This window comes from Monoraphidium neglectum, assembly GCF_000611645.1.
Source record: "Monoraphidium neglectum strain SAG 48.87 unplaced genomic scaffold scaffold02286, whole genome shotgun sequence".
In the NCBI taxonomy this organism is placed as follows: Eukaryota; Viridiplantae; Chlorophyta; class Chlorophyceae; order Sphaeropleales; family Selenastraceae; genus Monoraphidium; species Monoraphidium neglectum.
Genome location: NW_014011342.1, coordinates 1 through 9,759, shown reverse-complemented (window position 1 = coordinate 9,759; position 9,759 = coordinate 1). Strand labels below are relative to the sequence as shown.

Genomic DNA, 9,759 nt, shown 5'->3' with positions numbered 1-9,759 from the left:
TCGCGGCTGTGGCCGCGGCGCTGCTGCCGCGCCTGCCGTCGCTCAATGCGCAGGCGCTGTCTACGGCGGCCTGGGCGTTTGCGGCGCTCGGGCACGACCCGGGGCCGGCCTGGTGGGGCGCGTTCCTGGCCGCGGCAGGTCCGCAGCTGCGGCAGGGGCGGCTGTCGCCGCAGCAGCTCTCAAACATCTCCTGGGCGCTGGCCAAGCTCGGGGTGGCGGAGGCGGAGGGCAGCAGCGGCGGCGGCGGCGGCGGCGCAGACGGCGGTGCCGCGGGAGGCGGCGGCGGCTGGTGGACAGAGTTTTTCAGGTTCTCGGCGCCGCTGCTGGACTATGGGGCATTCCAGCCGCAGGGTATGGCCAACATCGCGTGGGCCGCTGCCGCGGCAGGCGCGCGGCCGCCGGGGGGGTGGGTGCGCAGCCTGGTGGCGGCGGTGTATGCCGACATGGGGGGCTTCACAGCGCAGCAGTTATCCAACGTTCTGTGGGCGTTGGCGCGGCTGGCGTTGCAGGAGCAGCAGCAGCAGCAGCAGCAGCAGCAGCAGCAGCAGCAGCAGCAGCAGGAGCAGCAGGACGAGCAGGGCAAGCAGCAGCAGCAGCAGCAGCAGCAGGGCTCCGATGTGGAGCCTGATCGTGCGCAGCGGTGGCGGCGGCCGGAGGCGGCAGCGACGGCTGCGCCTGGCCCGGAGTGGATGGAGCGTTTCTGGGGTCAGCTGGCGCGCGTGGAGGCGGATCTGGAGCCCATAGGGCTGTCCTCCATCCTCTGGGCCTTGGCGGTGCTCGGCATCCGGCCCGCCGCCAGGTGTGTGCAGGGCCGCCGCAGTTCCGCACGCGCGCGGCGCCTGCGCTCTGCAGCATGCCTCCTGTGCACACGTCCCCGAGGGCAAGGCCATGTCCGGCATGCGTCTCATCGTTTGTTCCATGAGCCGCTCATCAAATGCAGTTGTCTGGGCCAAGGCAGCACATGGGGTGCGGCACGATCACACACACACACACACGCGCGCGCGCGCACACACACGCACACTCACTCACCGTCACACATACACGCATGCATACATCCTCACACTTTTTCATGCACGTCCACGCACATGCATACGCACATTCACATACACACGTGCGCACACTCACGCACGAAGACCTGTGCTCATCCGCCGCGCTGCCCCAGGTGGGGTGCTCTGCTGGAGCAGGAGGTCGGGGTGCTGGCGCCGGGCGCAGACCCCCAGGCACTCAGCCTGTACGCCTGGGCACTGCCGACCATTGGGTGAGCCGCACGCATGGAAGGGGGTGCCTGTTGGGCGGCTGCCTCGCCACGCGCAGCATGTGCGTGCCGCTGCGGCCGGTGCCCATGGGGCTGCAGCGACATGGCTGATTGGGTACGATGTATGTGTCTTATGCTGCAGTCTTGAGATTGTGACACATGGGCGATTAGGAACGCAGGGACAGGAGAGCGAACGCAAGCGCTCACACGGCAATTGCCTGCGCCGCTGCTGCCTTCATGCAGGCGCCGCCCCCGCAGGCGCTGGTTTGCGCGGTTTGTGCGGGCCACGCTCCCGCCCATCCGCGCCGCCGCGGCCGACTGGCAGCGGCAGCAGCAGCAGCAGCAGCAGCAGCAGCAGCAGCAGCAGCTCGGGGACAGCTGTGCCCTGAATGGCAGCAGCGCTGGCGATGCGCAGCGCCCCGCCCCCGCGGGCCCGGCAGCTGCGCTGGCGCAGCCGCCCGAGGAGGGTGGTGCGCTTGCCCAGCGGACGTTCACGCCCGCGGGGCTGGCCATGCTGCTGTGGGGCATCAACGGCCTACGTCGCCACACGCAGCTGCCAGAGGCGTGGCGCGAGGCCATGATCGCCGCCACCATGCGCACGCTGGCTGCCGCCGCTAACGTGCAGCCGGAGCTGCCGCCCTTGGGCGCGCCACGAGTCGCCGCCGTGGCCGGGTTCTATCCTCATGAGCGGCGCCGCGCGGCGCCCGGCGTGTTTGCGGCGGCGGAGCTGCCTTGTGTCCTGTACTATATGCTCCGGGCCAAGGCCTCGCCGCCCGGGGAGTGGGTCGATCTGTACACACAGGTGGGGCCCGCCTGCGGCAGGTGGAAAGAAGTGCAAGGGGGGCCCAGGGGCTGGCGACAGCCCGTGTCACGTTGGGGGGCTGGCGCAGGCACTGCGATGCTGAGCGTATGGCAGCAAGGGCAGCCGTGACCGATATATGTGGTCTGCCGCAAGTTCACTTGTAGGGTGCAATCGGCAGCTGCTGCTGCTGCTGCTGCTGCTGCTGCTGCTGCTGCTGCTGCTGCTGCTGCTGCTGCTGCTGCTGCTGCTGCTGCTGCTGCTGCTGCTGCTGCTGCTGCTGCTGCTGCTGCTGGCTAATGACCCTGCAAACGCTGTTCCCCCCACCCTGCAGGCCGCGGAGCCTTACGTGCCTCACAGCAGCCCCCGCCTCCTGGCCCAGCTGCTCTTCGCCCTCGCCCGCGCCCGCGCGCCCCCGCCGCACTCGCTGCTAGCCGCGTGCCTCGCGCGCGCCGACGCGCTGCGGGACGCGGGGGTGGTGGCGCCTGCGGGTGACGCGGCCATGCTGCTCTGGTCCCTCGGCGCGCTCGCGCGCCAGGCCGGCGGTGGCGGTGTGTTCGGCAGCGGCGCCCTCAGTGCTGCTGGCTCCTTCAGCGAGGACGCCTGGGCTGGGGACGACGACCAGGATTGGCTCGGCTTCGCCGCCGCCGGCGACGCCGACAGCGGCAACGGCGGCGGCAGCAGCAGCTTCGGCGCTCTCACCGGCGGGCCCGGCGCGAACGGCGGCGGCGCGGCGCTGTGGGGTGGGCCGCCGCGGGGGTGGCTGGACGCACACCTGGCGGGCATGCAAGGTGTGCTGCCCAACATGGATCACCGCCAGCTGGCGATGGTCATCTGGGCGCTCGCCGAGCTGCGGCACCGCCCCAGCCCCTCCTGGATGGCCAGCTTCCTGGCAGCTGCCCAGCGTCTACTCGACCCGCAGCAGCAGCAGCAGCAGCAGCACGAGCCTGCAGGCAGCAGCGGCGGGGCCGCAGCCGACAGCCCGACCGATGGCGGGCAGGGCGCCCCTGCGTCGCTGCTCAGCGTGTCGACGCTCCTCGCGTCGCTGCGGGCGCTCGACTTCCTGCCGCCGGGCGGATTCATGGCGGCCGCGCACGCGGCGGCGGCGGCAGCGGTGCGGGAGGACCCGAGCCCATCCCCGGCGCAGCGCGAGCTGCTGTCGGAGCGCGTGAACGGCGCTGTCGCCTGGTACAAGCTGCGCGTCAGCCAACTGGTCAAGCCGGGGGCCGGCGGCGGCGGCGGCAGCGGCGCTCCAACAGACACGGGCCGTGACGAGGAAGAGGAGGATGAGGAAGAGCGGCGGCGACGGCAGCAGCGGCGTGTGCGGGCGGCGGCCGCGGTTTTGGTTGTGGGGGCATCTGCTGCTGCTGAAGGCGTGGGGAGGCAAGGGGCCACCTAGGCCTGCCCTGGCCACTTGTAACTATCTGGCATGTATGGCACCGCTTCAGGTGCCTGAGCCGATGCCGCGCGCCTGCACGGCGCACGACCACGTTAGCCTCATGTCACTCGGGAACTGCCGGTTGATATCGGGCGACGACTCAACCACGCAAGGATCTCCCCAACCCCCCAAGGCGATAGGACTCGCCCGCACTCCAATTGCTGTCGTCGTTCGATTTTACTTATTGCGTGATGTCGCCTATTCACCTCCGCACCCACAGGGCAGCTCTGGCCCGCGGGGTGGCTCCCTCACCCAAGCCCGTGTTCAACACCCGGTCTCTCGGCCGGACAACTGGTAAGTGGGCAACAGCGCGAACGGCAATGCGATCCGTGAAGCGCGCGTGGGCTGGGGTCAACCAGAACGGCCGGATCAAGCTCGACTGTTAGGGGACCGAGGCTGGTGCCGAGGGAGTCACCTTCCCGGCATATGGCATCCCAGTGCTGCTTGCACGCGGTGCCCCGCCTCACTCACATGACAAGTCCCATCTCGCTGCCAGAGCGTGTCCGCGCGCTCAGCCAAACGGCACTCGCCCTTGGCTCGCCCGCCACAGTGCCCATGGCCGCCAGCAGTGAGTCGTCTGACCTGGCCAAACTTGCTGAGGCCGCCACCGCCAAGGTGGGTCAGAATAAGGACGACTTAAAGCTGCCAGCGCTCGCACATTTATGTGCACAGCACCGCCCCTGGGTGGTTTGGCCCAGGGATGCTGGCGCACGGCCGCAGTAACCGACGTAGGTTGGTGGTGGGCCGGAGCTTGCCCGCATGACCCCCCACCACAGCAGCAGCTGGCAGTGTCCTGACCGTTTGTTGCGGACCAGACTTCTCTATTGAAACCGCCTCTCACACCTCCATTTCCTGCAGGGCAAGGAGTATGCCGCCAAGGTGAGGCGCGCTGTCAGCAGGGGCGCGCTGCACGTCCCGCCATCTGGCCGCAATCCAACCCCAAAACTGCTCTGTGGCTCGAGCGCACAAATCAGCTTTGCATGGAAACCTCAGATGGAAAGTAGTCAGTTTCCATTGAGCAATCAAACCCACTCTATTCACCGACTAAACACACCTGAAGAAACATTTACACGAGCACTCGCAAGGACCCCTGCTTTGACAACCCCCCCCCCCAACACACACACACACACACAATCTCAACCCCAGGCCCAGGAGGCGATCAAGTCGGTTGATGTTGACAAGATCAAGCAACAGGTGTCGGGGCTCAGCGCCACCAACCTAAGGGCCGCGCTGGACAGCGCCCTGGCCCTGTACGGCAAGTACGATGGCGACGGGGACGGCAAGCTGGAGATCGGGGAGGCCGTGGCCCTGCTCAACAGGTTGCGCGCGCGCACGCGCGAGCGATTTGATTTTTCAGGGGTTCCAGCCGGCCTGCTTCGTGCGTCCGGCCACAGTATATTGCCTGACCGTCCTACTCTTGAAGGCGTGAGTGCAATGCGCGTGAGAGGGGCCTGCACGGAGCAATGTGCCACCAGGGCTTGAGCACACACGCTCACAGGCAGGAAGCGCCGCCGTGCGTTATTTTGCACGTGACGCCCCGGCCCATGTCGTCCTCCCTTTCCCCCGCTTGTCCCGGCCCGCCCCTCAGCGAGAACGTGACCGCTGCCGTTGAGAAGCTGACTGGGCAGCCCCACACCCAGCGCACCGAGGCCGACATCAAGAAGTGGTTCAACCGCGCCGACTTTGACAAGAGGTGGGCCGGTGGCTTTCAGGCAAGCCCGACGACAAGCGTTCACTTGCATTCCTGCGTTCTGCGTTGCTCGAGGCCCACCTCAAAGCACCAGGAGTTGCGTCCCATGCGACCCCCGCGCTCGCGGCCGCGATGTGCACGGGCAACCTTTTGCACAAAGCCTCCTCTGGGTCTGCCTCACGTTGATACTCCGCCGCCCGCCCCGGCCCCGGCCCCCCTCAGCTCCACCCTGTCCAAGCGCGAGTTTGCCGTGCTCTACACGGGCCTCATCGTGGACAAGGCCAAGGGCGGCCTGCAGGGATTCGCGACGGCCGCCATCTCCGCCCTGGACAGCGACAACGACGGCATCAGTGAGCGCGATGCGCTGCCGCGGCGAGTACGGTCCCCTTGCGCCCCTGCCGCACACGCTAGCACCGCCCCAACAAACTCCTGCGCTCCCCCATGTAGCCACCACCAACCACCACCCCATCCCCCTGTCCTCGCCTCCGCCATCATACTCACCCCTGCAGTCAACTCTACTGAGCTCAAGGCCCTGCTGGCGGTGCGCACACGGGGGGGGGGGGAGGGGCTGTCAGGGCTGGGGCATGCGCAAAGTTCATGCGCGGGCTCGGCGCTGCACGGGGCCGTCGCGCGGCCGCGCACACCAGCCGCGCAGCTTGTGGTGGGAGACCCCACAATCGCATGGAGGGGAGCCCTTGAGCGGACGCTTGGGGCAGACCCGCGCGTTGATAAGGGGTTCGCGGCGGCCCCACCATCTATTTGTGTCATTCGGCTGCGCGCAGAGCGGCCCCCTGGCGGTGGTGGTCAACGTGATCCCAGACGGCAAGGAGGTCAACTACAGGTGGACTGGATCCCCCTCTCACATTGACGCACGGGTACATAAATGCGCGCAATGACACTCATGTGTGCACCTGAGCTGGCACGTGCGCGTGCCCCCATTTGCGTTCAAGCGCAATGGCGCTCGTGCACTGCATGCTCATACGTCATATCGCACACACACGTACGCTCACGCACACAACCGACTCCTGGCCCTAATCACGCAGGGAGCTGCTCTCCAAGCTGCCCGGCGGCGCCAAGTAGGCGGGGGCACCCTCCGGGGGCCCCCTGAGCGGGGCGCGCTGCTCACCCCCAGGGCACCCGCTGCGACGGCCGTGCCTGGCCAACAGCCCCCAACCAGAGCGGCGGGCTGATTACTGGGGGCCGCTGGTGTGTGGCCGCTGTGATCGATGACAAACAAGCAAGTGGCACTGTGCCGCAACGAATGAGCGACATGGATGGGTGGGCGCGCAAAAGCATGCGGGCCCTTTGCTGTTGCATTCCTATGCAGAGGCACCACACATGCCTCACTGTCGGTATGAACGCATGCACGACTCAACACCACAACCAAGGAGAGATATCTGCGCTACAACACACACTTTGTAAAGATTTGTCGTGAGTGTATGGGCAGTGAGCAGGGGTTGTGAGGGAACTTTCGTATCACGGCGGGGTGACCGTCAAGTGCTGAGAAAACACTCGGCATCCGCCTTTGCATGCACAGCTTCAGCCTGAAATATTACATGGATGCAGCCAGTTGATGCACCCATGTCTATGGTGCATTGAGTCGGTGAGCGAAGCAACCAGCAGCGCATGGCCAGCGGCGCATGACCGCCTCTGCCACAGACCCAAACCCGCCGATGTGCAGCTGACTGCATGGCTGCCCGTCGTATGCGCGCTCATAAGCTTTTCGATTGTCCTCATTCTACCTAGTACTATCAACTGCAAATTCGCCGAGTCCTTCGAAACTCACCAGATCGGCTTGACGAGTGCCATCGACGCGCGCGCGAGGGCAATCCGCAAAGATGCAGCTAGGGTGAGCTAAAGACTTGAATTACACACAGGCGCACAGCAAGGGCACTGTGGTTGGCTTCGCGGCCGCAGCTTGACGCCCTGCACGCGTGTGCGCTCGGCCTGACAAAGACCGGTGGTGCGCTCACCTCGTGCCGCTGATTGCCTCATGCCCTCCGCGCCCTTCCGCATGACGCAGCTTGCGACCTGCGGCCCTTGCGGCCCCAACACGGCGCCAGCGCGCAGCAACGCGCCCCCAGCCGGTCGCGTGGCCGCTACGCTGCTCCGCCGCCCGCAACGCCGACGCTGCATGGCGCGCGGCCGGCTCCACAGCAGCGGCTCGAGGCATGGCAGGCGTAACCGCTGACCTCTCTGCCCAATTGAAGGACTATGATGGAAAGTATGGCAACGGGGAGGCATCCCCAATCCCTGAGGTGCGGGCACGTGCTGGGCGCGCTGCGCATGCTGCCATCCCGCCCTGGGACCCGCATGTGCAGGCGCGTCCAGTAAGCATGGCTTATGCGTGATAAGAGTTTCAGCTGTGTACCAGCTGCAGCAAGCAGCGACTCCAGAGGGGTGCAGGGTTGAGGACGAGGCGCGCGGTGCCGGGCTGGCGGTTCATGCGGGCCGGCATCATGCATGCGTTCGGATTATGGTGCCTGTTCCACTCACATCCATGCAACCTCCCCCCCTTCACACACGCACACCCGTGGTGTCTGCTGCACCCTAAACCTCCTCAACCTGCCCCGCCCACGTCCCTCCTGCCCTACTTCACCCCACCAACCCCATCTGACCACGCAATGCCCCTGCTCTCACTCACCACAACAGCCGTCTCACCCCGCCACCTTTCGTCACCCGATCCTTAACCCCAACCTCACCAGAGCCTCCTTGCCGCCCTGGAGCCCTCGGAGCGCTCCTCAGTGCAGCTCTTCCACCGCTCCAGCCCCAGCGTGGTCAACATATCAACCAGCACTGACGTGGCGCGGCTGTTCCCCCTGAACATGATGCAGGCGAGGCGCCGCGCGCGTGCACGCGTGGCTGACCGTAGATTCTTTTGGTCCCGGAGGCAAACCGGGCAAACGCGCTGGTGCCCTCCACCCACTGCGTGCTGGCCGCAGCGACATGCCATTCGTGCTGCTTACCCAGGCTGCTCTTGGGGTGGCGCAAGTCCGCCTTCCGGCGTCCTAGCTGATATTCGGCCCGCCGCCCAATTGCCTGCCTCCTTCCCACCTGCAGCTGCCCAGGGGTGTTGGCTCTGGTTTCATCTGGGACAAGAAGGGCCACGTGGTGGGTGCGCTGATCTGCGTAGCAGATCACTGCCGCTGCCAGAGCGCACAGCGTGCATGCCTACCCAGCAGCCGGCACTAGGGGCCCTGTCCTGTGTGCTGCGCGGCGCTGTGGCTCCCGCCCGCTCCCCTTACCTTTTCTGTACACCGCTGGCAGGTGACAAACGCTCACGTTATCAGCTCCGCGACAGACGTGAAGGTCACCCTGTTTGACCAGTCAACATACCGCGCCAAGGTGAGGCTGATCGCGCAACACGCGGGCGCGCTCGAGCCGCATGCTGCCTCGACTTGGGGAGACAGGGACGCTCGGGATGACAGGACCCAGGCTGCGCCGCACGCACGGTGCCGCGTCCCTGCGCCTGGGATTGAGGAGAGGGCGGCCCAGGCCTCGCTGCAGCAGGCTGAGTGCGCACCGACAGGCCGGCACGCAGCCCAGGCCTGGACCCCCGCCACCCTGGCACCTCCTCAACAACCATATAACCAACCATCCGACCAAGGGACCACCCCCCCCCCCCACACACACACACACTGCAGGTTATTGGCCGTGACAGGGAGAAGGACGTTGCGGTGCTGCAGCTGCTGGACGTGCCGCGCGCCAAGGCGGCCCTGCTGCGTCCTGTCGCGCTGGGCAGCAGCAGCGACCTGCTGGTCGGACAGAAGGTGGGGGGGGGGCACGCGCGACAGCGACAGCGACCCTGGGGGTCGGTGGCTGGCTGGGTCCCTGCTGCGCCTGCGGGATGGCGTGGGCGTTCCGCGCGGCATGCGGTTGGTCGCCGGCCACCTGAGTGGCTTCAATTGAGTTACGCCGCGACGAGGTGCCCCACGGCCCCGTTTGCCTGGGCCCTTTGCACAATCACCATCAGCCCGCCGCACTTCCCGCCCTGCCCCTGCCGCAACCCCTACCGCCGCCACTGCTCAGGTCTACGCCATCGGCAACCCCTTTGGCCTGGACCAGTCGATGTCGTCAGGCATAGTGTCGGGCCTGGGCCGTGAGCTGCCCACGTCGCCCACAGGGGTGCCCATCACCAACGTCATCCAGACGGACGCGGCCGTGAACCCCGGCAACTCGGGTGCGCTGCGCGCCCCCCGCGCCTGCCCCTAGGGACTGGAGAGGCTTTTATGGGGGTTGAGGGGGCGTGAGAGGTGTCTGGCGCTGGGCGTTTCTTCGACATGCCCAGTGCTGCAACTCCACCCCACTTTCCTCCCCACCTGACCCCAACTTTCCTTCACATAAGTGCAAGCACAATCACACCATACTGACAATTTTCAAGGCAAGTTCAAATGACCCTGCGCACCTTCCCTCCCTCCCTCCCTCCCAGGCGGGCCCCTGCTCAACAGCCGGGGCGAGCTCATCGGCATCAACACCGCCATCCTCTCCGGCTCCGGCTCCAGCAGCGGCGTGGGGTTCGCCATCCCCATTGACAGCGCGAAGGGGCTCGTGCAGCAGGCGCGCATGGGCACACGCGC

At 66.8% G+C, this 9,759-nt stretch overlaps 3 protein-coding genes across 3 annotated transcripts; all 3 read left to right on the top strand.

Moving 5' to 3' along the window:
• Nucleotides 1–353: 353 nt before the first annotated feature.
• MNEG_10369 (hypothetical protein) lies at nucleotides 354–3,453 on the top strand (the record flags this gene model as incomplete). Its single annotated transcript, XM_014041161.1, has 4 exons — nucleotides 354–799; nucleotides 1,163–1,258; nucleotides 1,514–2,057; nucleotides 2,236–3,453. 4 exons carry the CDS (start codon nucleotides 354–356, stop codon nucleotides 3,451–3,453), a joined length of 2,304 nt encoding a protein of 767 aa, XP_013896615.1.
• A 230-nt stretch (nucleotides 3,454–3,683) lies between these two features.
• Nucleotides 3,684–6,262, top strand: MNEG_10368 (hypothetical protein; the record flags this gene model as incomplete). Its single annotated transcript, XM_014041160.1, has 9 exons — nucleotides 3,684–3,786; nucleotides 4,043–4,107; nucleotides 4,351–4,371; nucleotides 4,639–4,811; nucleotides 5,081–5,185; nucleotides 5,405–5,532; nucleotides 5,692–5,723; nucleotides 5,965–6,023; nucleotides 6,226–6,262. 9 exons carry the CDS (start codon nucleotides 3,684–3,686, stop codon nucleotides 6,260–6,262), a joined length of 723 nt encoding a protein of 240 aa, XP_013896614.1.
• Nucleotides 6,263–7,020: 758 nt separating this feature from the next.
• Nucleotides 7,021–9,394, top strand: MNEG_10367 (hypothetical protein; the record flags this gene model as incomplete). The annotated part of the gene is made up of 7 exons (XM_014041159.1): nucleotides 7,021–7,031; nucleotides 7,206–7,440; nucleotides 7,888–8,040; nucleotides 8,243–8,293; nucleotides 8,450–8,527; nucleotides 8,827–8,952; nucleotides 9,212–9,394. 7 exons carry the CDS (start codon nucleotides 7,021–7,023, stop codon nucleotides 9,392–9,394), a joined length of 837 nt encoding a protein of 278 aa, XP_013896613.1.
• Nucleotides 9,395–9,759: the final 365 nt, after the last annotated feature.